Source organism: Petaurus breviceps, unplaced genomic scaffold (genome assembly GCF_028583685.1).
Source record: "Petaurus breviceps papuanus isolate PSGF00001 unplaced genomic scaffold, PetGlider_PUasm1.0 90804, whole genome shotgun sequence".
Taxonomy (NCBI): Eukaryota; Metazoa; Chordata; class Mammalia; order Diprotodontia; family Petauridae; genus Petaurus; species Petaurus breviceps.
Window position 1 is genome coordinate 1818312 of NW_027187348.1, and position 16037 is coordinate 1834348.

At 37.8% G+C, this 16037-nt stretch overlaps 1 protein-coding gene across 1 annotated transcript; it reads left to right on the top strand.

Moving 5' to 3' along the window:
• Positions 1 to 12189: 12189 nt before the first annotated feature.
• Positions 12190 to 15719, top strand: LOC138147633 (large ribosomal subunit protein uL23-like). The gene is made up of 2 exons (XM_069070232.1): positions 12190 to 12205; positions 15436 to 15719. The coding sequence occupies exons 1-2, from the start codon at positions 12190 to 12192 to the stop codon at positions 15717 to 15719; spliced, it is 300 nt and encodes a 99-aa protein (XP_068926333.1).
• The last annotated feature ends 318 nt before the right edge of the window (positions 15720 to 16037 follow it).

A 16037-nucleotide genomic window follows, 5' to 3' on the forward strand; every position in this document is an offset into this window, starting at 1 on the left:
CTCTCTCTCTCTCTCTCTCTCTCTCTCTCTCTCTCTCTCTCTCTCTCATTTGGGCTCAAATCTGGACTCTAACTCTTATAAGTGATTTTGAACAAGTTGGTTTCTTAGTTACTCCATGCCTAAGTTTCCACAGTTGCCAAACAGGAATAAAATCTGCACTACCTGCTTCATGAGGCCATTTTGAAGATCAAATAAAATATTGAATATAGAACACTTTGTAAAATAAATTGAGCATATTGGCTATTATTGCTAATTTAGCAAAAGAAGTTCTAGCAACTTTTTAAAAATAGTTTTAAGTATTTTTATAGTTGAAATTGCTCATCATTCAGGCAACTTTGTGATCTTTCAGAGAAACTCATTATCAAACTTAGATACCATGTATGAATCCAATGAACAACATTTTTTTTGATGTTTCATTTGTGTCTGACTTTGTGACTCCATTTGGTGTTTTCTTGGTGGAGATACTGAAGTGGTTTGCCACTTCCTTTTCTATCTCATTTTATATATGAGGAAACTGAGGCATAAGTGACTTGCCTTGTGACACACAGCTAGTTAGTGAGTGAGGCCAGATTTGAACTCAGGAAGAGAAGTCTTCTTGATTCCAGGACTGGTGCTTTATAAACTCCTGCTCAAACACTTCCTTTAAAAAAATTTTTCATTTTTATTACCAGTTCCAAATCCTCCTCCTTCCTCTACCTGTTTCCCCACCCATTGAGAAGTGAAATACAATACACCATTATACACATAAAGTAATGCAAAATATATTTCCGTATTAGCCATGTTTTTTTAAAAAAGCAAGGAAAAGTGAAAAAATGTGCTTCAATCTGTATTCTGAGTGTATCAGTTCTCTACCTGAGGTGGATATCATTTTACATCATGAGTCCTTTGGAGTTGTGGGTGGCTCATTGTTTTGATCAGAGTTACTATGTCTAATACAGTTGATTATCTTTATAATATTGCTACTGCTGTGTAGATTGTTCTGCTTACTTTTCTTTGCATCAGTTCATATAAGTCTTCCCAGGTTTTTTCTGAAACTATCCCTTTCATCATTTCTTATAGCACAATAGCATTCCATCACAATCATAAATCAACTTATTTGGCCATTACCCACCCCATCTGTTTTCATTTTTTTTTGCCACCACATAAAAAGTTGCTACAAACATTTTTGAACATATGTGTTCTTTTACTTTTTCTTTCATCTCCTTGAAGCAAAGACCTAGTAGAGGTATTTCTGGGTCAATGGGTATGCACAATTTTATAGCCTGTTGGGCACCATTCCAATTTTTTCTCCAGAATGATTAGACTAATTTACAGTTTCATTAATGTGCATTTCTCTAATTATTATTGATTTAGAACAATTTTGTATGACTACTGATAGCTTTGATTTCTTCCTTTGAAAACTGACCATTTATTGATTGGGCAATGGCTCCTATTTTAATAAGCTTGACTCAGTTCTTTTCAGTCACATCTGACTCTTTGTGACCTTATTTGGAGTTTTCCTGGCAAAGATATTGGAGTGGTTTGCCATTTTCTTCTCCAGCTCATTTTACAGCTGAGGAAACTGAGGTAAATAATGCTAAGTTATTTTCCAGGGTCTCATAGCTAGTAAGTATCTGAGGCCAGATTTGAGCTCAAGAAGATGAGTCTTCCTGACTCCAGGCCCAGTACTTTATCCACTGCACCACCCAACTGCCCCAAATTTGGCTCAGTTTTCTATATATTTGAAAAACGAAGCCTTTACTAAGGAAACATGTTGCAAGAATATCTTTTCCCTGGTTTCTCTGCTTTTCTTCTAATTTTGACTGCATTGGTTTTCGTTTGTGCAAAAACTTTATAATTTGATGTAATCAAAATTAATCATTTTACCTCTTGTGATCTTCTCTTTTTCTTTTTTGGTCATGAACTCTTCCCCTATCCATAGACTTAACAGGTAATTTCTTCCATACTTCCCTAATTTGATTATGATATTACCCTTTATATTGAAATCATATGCCCCTTTTGAACTTATCTTGGTATATGACATGAAATGTTGACCTATGCCTAGTTTCTGCTCTACAGTTTTCCCAGCAGTCTTTTGGTTAAATACTGAATTTTTGCCCCAGTTCTAGCTGAGATCTTTGGGTTTATCAAACACCAGCCTACAGTGTTCATTTGTTTCTGTATATTGTGTACCTAATCTATTTCATTGATCAACTCTTCCATTTCTTATCCAATATGAATTGTTTTGAAGATTACCACTTAGTAATATAGTTTGAGATATGGTACTGCTAGGCTCCCTTCCTTTACATTTAAAAAATGGATTCCCTTGATATTCTTGACCTTTTATTCCTCCAGAAGAATTTTATTATTTTTTTCTAACTCTATAAAGTGTTTCTCTGATAGTTTGATTGGTATGGCACTGAAAAGTATATTAATTTAGCTAGTATTGTCATCCTACTCATGAGCAATTAATATTTCTCTAATTGATTTGAGCTATTTTTATTTGTTTGGAGTGTTTTGTAATTGTGTTCATATGGTGTCTGTATGTTTTTTGGCAAGTAGATTTCCAAGTATTTTATATTGTCTGCAGTTATTTTAAGTGGAATTTCTCTTTCTATCTCTTCTGATTGGGTTTTGTTGATAATATATAGAAATGGTGGTGAATTATATGGGTTTATCTTCTATCCTACAACTTTACTAAAGTTGATTGTTTCAGCTAGATTTTTAGTTGATTCTCTAGGGTTCTCCAAGTATACCATCATAGTAACTACAAAACCTGATACTTTTATTTCCTTGTTGCCTATGCTTATTCCTTCATTTTTTCTTGTCTTATTGTTATAGCTGGCATTTCTAGTACAATATTGACTAATAGTGGTGATAATGAACATCCTTGCTTCCCTCCTGATCTTATTAGAAAGACTTTGAGCTTATTTCTATTACAGAAAATGCTTAATCTTGGTTATAGATCTATATGACTTATCATTTAGGATAAACTCCACTTATTCCTGTTTTGTAGTGTTTTTAATCATAATTTTTGGTTGGTTTTGTCAAAAGCTTTTTCTGCATCTATTGATGTAATCATATATTTTTTGTTGTTGATATGATCAGTTATGCCTATAGTTTTCTGTATACTGAACCAGCCCTGCATTCCTATTACAAATCCAAACTGGTCATAGTATATGATGTTTGTGATATGCTGTTGTAATCTTGCTAGAATTTTGTTTAAATTTTTTGCATCAGTATTTATTAGGAAAATTGTATATAGTTTTCTTTCTCTGTTTTTACTTGGTTTAAGTACTAAAATAATTTTTTTTGTTGTTCACTTGTTTCAATCACGTTCAACTTGTTGTGACCCCAGTTGGCATTTTCTTGGCAAAGATACTGGAATGGTTTGCTATTTCCTTCTCCAGTTGATTTTATAGATGAGGAAACAGAGGTCAACAGGGCTAAAGTGACTTGCTCAGGGTCACACAGCTAATGAGTGTCTCAGACCAGATTTGAACTTAGGAAGATGAGTCTTCCTGACTCCAGGTCTGGTACTTTATACATTGTTCCACCTAGCTGAATAGAAAATTTCACATTCAGATTAAAGAGAAGTACAAAAAGGTAAACATGAAAGAGTAATCATGAGAGACTCAATTAATTTAAACTGTTTACATTCCTATATGGGAAGATGATACATGTAACTCCTAAGAACTTTATCATTATTAGGGCAGTTAGGAGTCTACATAGACAGAAGTGGACACCAAAGGTAAATGAGTATCCCTGAGAAGCACTCAGCAAGCCCTCACACCAGGAGTGCTAGCTCTCTGTGAGCGTGCCATACATCCCATCTTTGGTGTTCACATCTTACCCAGCTCTCACCTGTGGCTCCAAGAAGATGTAGCATGAGCAGCAGCTGCACTCCAGTAAAACCATTACATCAGATGGCCTAAACCAGGTGGAAGGTAAACCAGTGGGCCTCAAACCCATTGGTGAGTTAGGAGGTTGTCTACCCCAAACATATAAAGACTTCTCTCCAAGAAATGAGCAGATGAGAACAATTTGTTCCAATGGCCATGAAGGCAACTGAAGCGGGCACTGTGGAGCTCTTAGAGCTTGGTCATCTACTGCATCCTGAGTCATTGCCAGTCATCTTGACTTTTTTTGCCACTGGATTTCAATGACTCTGGAAGAGAGAGTGAGACTGACAACTTTGCACAACTCTACCTCACTTAAATCCAATTCACATCTAAGTCAAGACCTCACCCCTTGATGTCAATGATCCTCATCAAAAACAACGACAACAATATATAGCTAAGAAAAAAAAAGCATAATTATTTTTATCCTTATTCAGTATTCTCCAGAGGTCTATTATATCTAACTTTTAAAAAATTCTATTCCTCTTAACTTTTTTCTTGTTTTTTTTTTTTTAAATTAGATTGAACTAGATCTGAGAGGAATAAATTGAAGATTCCCACTAGTATGGTTTTATTGTCCATTTCCTCCAGTTTCCATTTAACCTTTCTTTCAAAAATTTTAATGTTATACCATTTAGTGAATATGTATTAAATATTAATATTAATTTATCATCTATGATGCCTTTTAGTAAGAAGTAGTTCCCCTGCTTATCTCTTTAAATTAGACTTATTTTTGCTTTTGTTTTGACTGAAATCATGATTGCTACCCTTGCCTTTATAACTTTAGCTGAAGGATAACAGATTTTGCTTCAGCCTCATCTTTCTGTTTTAAGTGTCACTCTCATAAACAAGAGATCACCCCAACTTAATAGACTCCCTCTACCTAAGTAGACTCTATCTAACTGCCCTAAAGATGATAAAGTTCTTAGGGGCTATATGTATCATCTTCACTTATAAGAATGTAAACTGTTTAGCTTTATATATATTTATATATATCCTTAATGATATCTCATTCATATTTACCTTTTTATGCTTCTTTTGAGTCTTATGTTTGACTCTGGTCTTTTCATCAGTATTACTTGAGTCTTCTATTTCATTAGATGCTCATTTCCTGTCATGAAGGATTATACTTAGTTATGAATAGTTATTCTTCATTGTAATCCTAGATTGACTGCTTTCTGGAATATTATTTTCTAAGTCTTCCACTTCTTTATAATGGTAGCTGCCAAATCTTGCGTCATCCTGACTGTGACTTCATGGCATTTGAATAATTTCTTTATGACTGCTTTCACTATTTTATCCTTTACCCAGGAGAACTGGTATAGTATTCCTGGAGTTTTCATTTTGGGATTTCTTTCAGGTGGTTATCAATGGATTCTTTCCATTTCCATTTTGCCTTCTGGCTCTATAATATCTGGGCAGTTTTCCTGTATGATCTCTTGAAATATTATGTCTAGGTTCTTTCTTTTTGATCTTGGCTTTCAGGTAGTTCAGTACTTCTTAAATTATCTTGTCAACTGGACATAATTAGCCTCTAACATGTGGGTGGCCAGAGTTGAAAAGAGCAGGCTAGAGATAGGGGAGTCAGGAAACAAACAGAAATTTAATTTCAAAGTGAGGGAAATGGCTTGCAAACAAGGACGTATGTGCCTGGCCCTGCCCATAATGGGGGGATCCAAGGCAGTGGGACTGAACCTTAATTCTTGTGGATAGACAAAGTGTCAAACATTGTAGTGTAGCAACAGCAGTAAAGCACAACAGCAACAGTGAGGCAAGGTTGTCTAGTGATAAAAAGTCTCTTCATAGCAGGGCTTCATGTCTGGGCCTATTGTTACTTACCCAAGCTTAGAAGGTGAGTGCAAAGGATTGTTGTTATGCCAAGCTCAAGGCACAGCTTGCTTGCTGGGCCTTAGCTCTGGAAAACAGAGTGTCTTTTAATAATATCTTGACATCCCCCCCCCCCACTTTGGCCAAAGGGAGGGTGTCCCTGTCCTTCTGGCCTAAAGGAGAGGCAGGTATAAACTGAAATGCCAGGAGGGGACAGTTGGACGAGGATGAGATGTTGCCTGAGGGTTAACTCCTTGAGGGGACCTATTGGGGAGTGTGTTGTAGGTATCATTGCTAGCCATTGTTTGCTTGCAAACAGAAAAGGGGGGGGGGACAAGAATGTAGAGGGAGAAAATGCCAGAATATGTTTGAATCAGGGTCTTGGTGGTTGGGCACATAACAAAAGGGAAGAGGAAAAAAAACTAAGACCGTTACTTAGCCCTTTTCCAGAATCTTGAGACAGCTCTCCCATTCAGATATCAGCTGCTTCTGGGTCCATACTTGACAAAACTTGATGTCCCTGGAAGGTTCTGATATTCACTCAGGAGCAGGGGCTTTCTTTAGATGATCCAGGAATCCACACCCACAAGTTTGGCAACTGTGAAATTAGTCAGAAGGACCTAGTAGGGTCCCTTAGAAGACATATGAGTTGACAAGTGTGAGAAAACTTGTATTAGTCTTTGGATCTGAGTTTCTGTACAGCAAAATATAGGTCCTTGGTTAAGGATCTCTAAATAGCATATAGAAATGGTCCAGTTTCCCAACCATTCAGGGCTAGCTTCAAACAATGCAATAAAGTTTTCTCACAATTCCCAGAATTGTGTAATTACATTGTCAAGTACAGATCAAACTACTTAGAGGGCTCACAATGGACTAGTTTTGAGGAGGGAGATTTACATGTCACCAAGGTAACCAAGAAAACTTAAACATAAACCATGCAAAGTAATACAATAATTATCACCAATGCTAAATAACATCAAGTCTCCTTGTATCTTAGTAACCCATTTTTAATGTCCATTTCATCAGCACAATTTTGAGTCTCAGATGTCTCATGTAATTATCTGGTCCCTGTACATCTTTTCTTGGACGATAGGCTTTATTTTCAGGACAGCTTTGAAATGGGCTCTGTTATTTTGGTTCCAAATCCAGAGGTTCCTAGATAATTCTGACAATGTAATTTAGTACAATTACTTAAATTTGGTTCTCCAATCTTAAAACTTCAGAGAGTTTCAGTTTATATAATATTTACTGTTTCTATCCTTATCTAAATCCTGTACCTGATATAAGAATCTTTTAAAAAGTTATGAGAGTCTAACTACAGAATGAAGTCTTCTGCCCTTTAAGATTATCAGACAAATAGCTGAATAATGGGAAACTAATTTCACTTTCTTTACCATTATCAACGCAACTTATGTGTAAAATTTTAATCCAATTTTGAGAATTTATTACTAAAATATACTTAAAACCTGAATATCCATGATAGATAAATTTGAAAGCCAACCATATAATCCTGTTGCTTTCTCAGAATTTACTTTTCCACTTATTTAGAAAACTTTTACATTACATCTTTGTCTTATTTCTTTGTTTAATCATTTCCCCTTAAGAGGCTTTCATATTTTTATTATAATTTGATCACAAATATAGATTAAAATTATAAGATGTTCATACTTACATCCTATTATAATAACTCAGAGATGTTTCAGCATCAGTTTGTTACTTAATAGATTTAGTGTTGTACTTATAAAACTTCTTGATTATATAGATTTACTATAAAAAGAAAAAGAGGGACATAGTTATCATAACAGGGGAAAACTCCCTTAGCTCTCTTTGATTCCAGCATGAATAATGTTTGACAGTCAGTTGTGTAGTTACAGAGGGTTAAAAGCAAGGCTCAGGATTAACCAGCTGGGGAAATGTCCTTTTCAGAAAAGAAATAGCACAATGGGGAAATAGTCATGAAGATCCTTCTTAGGCCATGCCATGGTCATCCCCAAAACTTTTCCCAGGAACAGACATCCACCTTTAGCAGTTCTGAAACTGCAGCATATGCCATTTTCTACTATTGGCTTCATGAAAATTCTGATAACCATCCCTATTATCAAAGCACAAAACAATAGTAAATTATAGTTGCAGGAATTTTTGCCTTGAATAACAAAATTTCACTAACCACATTTTAGGGCTTGAATATCTTTCCTGATGTTTTCCTAACAGTAAAGATTTCAATTATTCTTTACTTATAAATTAAAACTACCCATATTCTGGGGCTTTAAAGATATAGTAAATACCTGCTAATTGACTCATCATTAATATGTTGAAGCTACATCTTTAAACCACCATACACATTCATAATCACAAGGAAAATTAAAATGAAAATTTACTTATTAAACTTATTATCTGTTTTATAACAAAATATACCTTATTAAATATTTAACAGTTTTCAAATATCTGTTTTTATTAATTCTTTTAAAATTCATGTGTAATGGCATCCAGATTAAAAAGTTGTTTTAATAGCATTTCTGTTATAATTTCACAATACAAGGGAGTTTAGAAATATAATAATAACATAAAAAATATCATGTGCTTAAAACATGAAATAAAACTTCATATGACATCAGTTGCATTTTCAAATTATCACATATAAAAATAATTGATCTTATTACCTTTAGAATTATCAGGTTTGGAACAATTGCATTCAATTAAAGAAATAATAATAACGTAGTGCTTAGCATATGACAGTCACTGTGTTAAGAACTACGCAATCATTATATTATTTTGATCTCACAACAACCCTGGGAGGTGGGTACCATTATTTTTCTCTTTACATATCAGGAAACTGGGTCAAACAGAGATAATATAACTTGCCTAAGATTATACAACTAGTAAGTTTCTGCAACTGGAACTTAAGTCGTTTCCCTACATTTTTCCAGCACTTTTTTTTCAACACCTTTTTATAGGAATCTGATCTGAGATGAGAGGGGTTAACAGAATAAGAGGGATTGGGTCTCCAACTTGGGGGAGTCACAGGCATGGTCAAGGAGGGGTTAATAGGAGGTTGATATAAAATGCAAACTGTTTACCTATACTTTTCTTCACTCTTGGATTACTTCCAAACTAGCTACCTTCCTTCATTGCCCTAGAACAATGAACATATCAATCTTCAAGAGAAAATGCTATCTACTTTTAACTTTTATAAAATTTAATCCTTATTTTTCCTTAAAATAAATTCTACAGAATGATACCCCAAAACTTATTTAAGATATTTTAGAAATGAGTGAGTTCCTGGAATTACCCAAAGTTTCAGGAGTTCTCCCTGCAATCTTAAAATGATTAATCTTCAAAATCCTTAATCTGATAAGGTGTTTTTCACAGTCCTACAAACATTGATTATTTTTCTTATTACCTAATCTCCCTCAGAAAGCCTAAAGTAAGGGTTAGTCCTGCCCACTGGGACAATTGCTTCAAATATGAAAGTTCACTAATCTTTCCCAGTGTTCTAAACTCTTTGGCTATAGCCCTTAGAAGTTTTTCTGTCTGACTTAAGTCTTTCAAGGTGACAAAATCCACACAGACATTTTGCATGATACAAACATTTGACATTTTACAGACACAAACACAGGCAAAACAACAAACTAGATACAAACAGAACAAAGCAGTTAGTCACAGTCCATACAGAAATGTGCAGTTTCTTTTTTTTTTTTGAAGGGCAATTGGGATTAAGTGACTTGCCCAAAGTCACATGGCTTGTAAGTGTGTCAAGTGTCTGAGGCCAGATTTGAACTCAGGTCTTCCTGACTCCAGGACCAGTGCTCTATTCACTGTCACCTAGCTTCCCAAGAAATGTGCAATTTCAACTAGACAGAGGCATTCTGTTTAAAAAATAACAGAGCCATGCAGGTAGACAAGAGGTACACAGTTACAATTTTACAGAGGCTTGCAGTTAAAACAAAAGAGTAAAGGCACACAGAGAGGCCAATTAATAGAGGTGTGCCGTTTAAGAAAGGATATCTTTACCACAGTGATCTGAAATGAACAGGTCACCAGAGGGAGCCTGGAGTTTTTCTCACAAGGAATGGTGAGCTCAGCCAAGGCAGGATCTCAGGATTGGAGCAGGGGGAATGACAGAAGATTCACTAGATGCAGGAATCAAGGTGGGGTTGGACTTCAAAGAAATAAATCTCTAGTGGCACCTGGTCCACTCCCACTGGTACTAGAGTTTCCAATGGCCCAGTTGTGTGTCTAGCCTCACTTCGGACACCAATTAATGTCAGCCAAACTGTGGATGATTAGAGCCCAACAGAGCAGGCTAAAGATAGGAGAGTAAGAAAACAAACAGAAGTTTAGTCTCAAAGTGAGGGAAATGACTTGCAAACAAGGACATATGTGCTGGGGCCCCACCCTTAGTGGGGGGACCAGAGGCAGTGGGGATGAACCTTGATTTATATACTCGTGGATAGACAAAGAGTCAAACAGGGTAGTGTAGCAACAGTGAGACAAAGTTGTCTAGTGACAAAAAGTCTGTTCTTATCAAGACTTCGTGTCTGGGCCTGTTGGTGCTTGCTTGAGCTCAGAAGGTGAGTGCAAATGATTGTTTTTATGTCAAGCCCAAAGCACAGCGTGCTTGCTGGGGTTTAGTGCTGGAAAACAGGGTGTCTCCTAATTGTATCTTGACATTCTCTTCTCAGTCTGTTTTCCAGGTCAGTTGTTTTTCTGATGAGATGCTTCACATCTTCTTTTTCAGTCCTTTGATTTTGTTTTATTGTTTCTTGGTGTCTCATAGAGTCATTAGGCCTCAATTAAACAATTTTGTTTTTTAAGGGGTTATCTTCTTCAGTCAGGTTTTATATTTCTTTTACTATCTGGCCAATTCTGCTTTTAAAGAGTTATTTTTTTCCCCAGTATTTTTTTGTGCTTTTACCAAGTTATTAATTTGTTATTCATAATATTCTTGAACCACTCACATTTCTTTTCCCAATTTTGCCTCTACCACTCTTATTTGATTTTTGAAATAATCCCCACCCCCATTTATTAAACTCTTTCTTTAACTCTTCTAGGAATTCTTGTTGGACTTGTGTTCAATTCATATTTTTTTTTCCTTTGAGGCTTTGCTTGTAAATGTTTTCAAGGCATTGTTTAGTTATGAGTTTGTAACTTGAGCTTCCTTTGTGACCATAGTAGATTTTTGTAATCAGGGCTCTTTTTTTGTTGTTTGCCCATTTTCCCAGACAATTTCTTGGCTTTAGACTTTATGTTATAGTTGGATTCAGCTCACCTCTGGGGCTAAGGAGGGTGGAAAGACATCTGCAGGAACTTTTGTCTTTTATGAGCTTCTGCTGTTTTTATAACTCAGTGGGTACCTATAAGTTTTCAGTGCTTCCAAAGTGGTGTGATCCAGGGAGAGGTCTGGTCATTGTCTTCCTGGTATGTGCTCTGGTCTTTATAAAAATAGGAACTCCTACTCCCTTGTGACTGGAACAACTCCTTTATACCCTGGCACTGTGACCCAGAATTGGGTAATGAGTAACAGAGCTGCTAAGTGCCACCTAACCCTATGCCCAGTACTACTACAGAGGTCTCCTGGTATCTCTTTCTGACTAGATGTTAAGTCCCATTACTGTCCCTGAGTGCTTTGCTGGTACCCATCACCCCACAGATGATGCTGCTTCCATTGCAGTGAGTGGTGTGCTCCAGGCCAGCCTACACCCCAGTGTCTGCAGCCCTTTCATTCTCTGTGTTGGGAGAGCTTGGCAAAAATTCTGACTTCATTCTGCCATCTTGGCTCCACTCTTCTCTGCTCAAACTCTTTTAGCTATGAGGAGCTCACTGTCCCACAAGATAGCTTTTCTCATTGATAATTCTACTTGTTGGAAAATTCTTTCTTTTACTCAGTTGACATCTGTCTCTCTACGTTTCTATCAATTTGCCCCCTCCATCTTTGCCAACCCCTCTGTAGCAACATAAAACAAGACTACTTCCTTTACCATATAACAACCCTTCAAATATTGGGAGACATATATTAATCCAGGGAACTCAGTCCTTCTGGTTCCTAGTACAGGATTCTTTGTACTGAAACAGGCTCTGAATGGGTCAGAACCTACTGTATCAGGGGACAGTGTGGTTAATATATTAGGGGTCTGAGGAAAAAGAAATAACCTAGTCTTCAAATCCTTTAACTTGGAAGCTTTGAGAAAGACTTGACCATTGTGGTTAGGATCACAGATTAAGAGCAGGAATAATGATTAGCTCCTAAACCCTGATCCTTTTCAAATGTGCTTGAATTTCTTGTGTGACTTCATTTGTTCCACTGAAAGTGATTTAAACAACCCGGTAGGTTCTCCTCTATCACAAAATAGGCTCCTTTTGAGTTTTGATTGTTTTACTAATTGTATTTATGTCCTCAGTGCCTAGCGCAATGCCTGGGCATGCAGTAGACACTTGATAAATACTTATTGATTATTTGGGGTGTGGGGTAGGTGAGAGTTAAATCATGGAACCAGAAGCAGGTGAGGCCTAGGAATTGGTCAAGGAAGTCTTAGAAGTTTTGAGGAGGGGGCTAGCCAGGTTGCACAGTGAATAGAGCACTGGCCCTGGAATCAGGAGGACCTGAGTTCAAAACCGGCCTCAGACACATAACACTTAGCCTTGTGACCTTGGGCAAGTCACTTAACCTCAATTGCCCTGCCCCCCCATCCAAAAAGTGAAAAATATTTAAAAGAAGTTGTGAGGAGGCTGAATCCTGAGAATAGGTAGGAAGTGCTAAATCCTGGAAGGGGATGAACAAGTCCTGAAAAGGGGGATAAGTCCTGGGAATGGAGAAACTTAATATCAGTTTGTCAACAATGGGCTCAGGACCACCTAATTAGGAACTTCTTAAATCTTCCAAGGCAGGCATGGGCTGCTTATCTGGACATTCCATTGGGAGAGCAAAAAGGTCTAGATAACCTGGATTCAAACAGTGAAGAGAGACTTAAGCTAGGTAAGGGGAGGGACTCGGTTTATCAGAGCTGAAAACACCACTACATGGCTGGCTTTTAAAAAGAAAAATTCCTGCCAGAGTTGAAAATAAATAGGTTGAAACATGAAATCTGCCAGGTAGGGTGCAAATTGGAAATAAACAAGGTAGTTGGATCGTCAGAGGAGTGGAAAGTCAACCCTCAGAAAAGGAAAAATGGGCTTGTTTCTGTCAGAGTGATCTCTGGCTGTCTTCTCTTTCTTCACTTAGCTCTTCTCCCCCTGGAAGTGGCTAGGTCAGCGAGAGCAAGATGTCAGCAAGCTGGGGAAGAAGGGTATGAAATGCTTTTATGGGAGTAAGCAGGGCATGAATTCAGGAAGCTGAGGCCGAGGAATAAAACAAGCATTTTCCTGACTGTCCTCTCTTTTCCACTGCCCTGCACCCCAAGGTGCAGTGAATAGGAATCTCTCATTGTGCCTCCAGCCTTTAGCCCAGTCCCTACAGGATACTCAAGGTGGGGTGGAGGGAATGGCAGGAGAGGGAAGGCTCCTCCAATTCAACTCCATGTTAGGTGAGTGTAGTAGAACAAGGGTTGAATTTGGAGACAGAGCATCTGGGTTCGAATTTAGACTTCTGCTACTTAGTAGATGTGTGAACTTGGGCAAATCACTTCCTTTCTTTATTGCTCATTTTCTTCATCTATAAAATGAGGTGGTAGAATCAGAAAACCTGGAGGGTCCTGTCTAGCTCTCAATCTCAATTCCTATGATTCTATGACCTGCATTCAAATTTTACTCTGCTGATGAGTTTGTGACCTTAGATAAATAACTTTCCCTTTCTAGGCCTGTTTTCTCATCTATAAAAGGGAGGTGGTGGTGATGAGCTGAGTTGTAGGGTTCTTCCAGCTCAAAACTGGTAATCCTATGACCCTTCTGAGAGAGCTTCAAAGCTGGCATTTAGATAGCAATTTACCATTGCAAAGTACTTTATATCCATTTGATCCTCCCAACATATCTCTGAGGTAATTAATACAAGTGCAATTCCCATTTTGTAGATATCTTTGTACCCTTTGGGCCTAGAAAAGTGCCTCGAGCATGAGAAATACTTAATAAATATTCACTAAACTTTTTTATTTTTGCTTTTTTTCTTTCAAAACATCAGCCTTTAATTAATTTTCAGCATACATTAAAAAATTTTTAGTTCTAAATTCTCTCCCTTTTTCCAACCCTTCCCCCATCCACTGAGAAGGCAAGCAATAGGACATCCGTTATATGTGTAAAATCATGCAAAACGTATTTCCATGTTAGCGATCTTGCCAGAAATAAAAGGCAAGAAAAATAAATTTTAGAAATTATGCTTTGGGGTGGCTAGGTGGTGCAGTGAATAGAGCACCAGCCCTGGAGTCAGGAGGACCTGAATTCAAATCTGGCCCCAGACACTTAACACAAAAACTAGCCATGTGACCTTGGGCAAGTCAGTTAACCCCAAATGCCTTCCAAAAAGCAAAAAAAAAAATATGCTTCAATATACACTGAGAGTTCATCAATCCTCTCCCTGGAGATTTTATCATGAACCATTATTCCCATTGGAGGACACTGGAGCTCAGAGAGGTGGGGCAATTTGTCTGAGATAACACAGATAGTAAATATCAGAATCAGAGCTTGAACCCATGTCTTCTGATTCCAAATCAAGGATTCTTTTCATCCCTTACTCTGTCAGTTGGTCAGTGGCAGTTACCTCTTAGCATGCAGATGATGACTGGAAACAGGAATAATTTAGAGGTGATGATCATGCTAGAGAAAAGAATACAGAGCATAGACCTTCTCAGATGGAAGGTAATTCAGAGATCATCCAGTTTATCGGTGCCTAGGCAGGCATCCAAGCTCTACTAGAAACCTTCTAGAGACTGACAACAACTTCCTTGAGCAGACCATTTCCCTTCTGAACAATCTAAAGAGTTAGGATTCTTTTTTCCTTATTTCCATAGAGTCTGACTCTTTGTAACCTTATTTGAGGTTTTCTTGGCAATGAAATTGGAGTGGTTTGTCATTTCCTTCTCCTGATCATTTTACAGGTGAGGAAACTGAGGCAGACAGGGTGAAGTGACTTGCCCAGGGTCAGATGGCTAGGAAGTATCTGAGGCCAGATTTGAACCCAGGAAGATGAGCCTTCCTGATTACTAGCCTAGTGCTCTATCCATGGTACCACCTAGATGCCTTTATGTTGAGCCCAAATCTGCCTCTCTGTAACCGCCACCCATTGCTCCTATTCCTGCCCTCTGGGGTTAAGCAGAACAAGTCCAATCCTTCTTCCAAACAGCTGAAGGTGGCTGCCATGATCCTTCTGTGATTTCTTCTTCAGGATAAACATACTGATAGTTTGGCCTTGGAATCCTGGTCTCTGAGAGCCAGCACATGACCTTGAGGAACAAGTTGGGGAATTTGGGTTTTATATGTTATGGAGTGGGGGGCCATGAAAGGGTTTTAAGCAAGAGAATTATATGATTAGATTTACTTTTGAGGAAGAGGGGACCAGGTGCCCTTGATCAGGTAAGACTTTGAAGGACAAAAAATTACATATATAGACCCTTTCCCCCAAGATGGCACCAAAGGTGAAGAAGGAAGCCATTGTCCCCCCCAAGACAGAAGCCAAATCCAAGGTTTTGAAGACCAAGTAGGTGGCGCTGAAAGGTATCCATAGCCACAAAAAGAAGATCCGAACATCCTCCACCTTCTGGCAACCCAAGACACTGAGACTTTGAAGGCAGCCCAAATACCCTAGGAAAAGCCCGTTGGAGAAACAAGCTTGATTACCATGCCATCATTAAGTTTCCTTTGACCACTGAGTCTGCTCTGAAGAAGATTGAGGACAACAACGCCCTAGTCTTCATTGTGGACGTCAAGGCCAACAAGCATGAGATCAAGCAGGCTGTAAAGAAGCTGTATGACATCGATGTAGCCAAGGTCAACACACTGATCCGGCCTGATGGAAAGAAGAAGGCCTATGTCCCTCTTGCTTCAGACTACGATGCTTTAGATGTTGCCAACAAAATTGGAATTATCTAACTTACTATGTCCAGCTGTGTCCCATTCCACCTATAATAAAAAGTTTTCCTGAATTAAAAAAATTATATACATACACAAATATGCATACATGCATAATGTAACTATACATGTGACATATACATAACTGTATACAATATATCCCTTTAGGCATGTACATGTGTGTATATGATAAACACAATAATTAATGCATGCCTGTACACACATGTTTATATATGTACATATGCACACACAGGGAGGACTGGTTCATAGAGCCAGGAGATGAGCGACTGACTAGAGATAGGGAAAAGACATCTCTTGCTTGCTTTCCTTTCTCCCCAG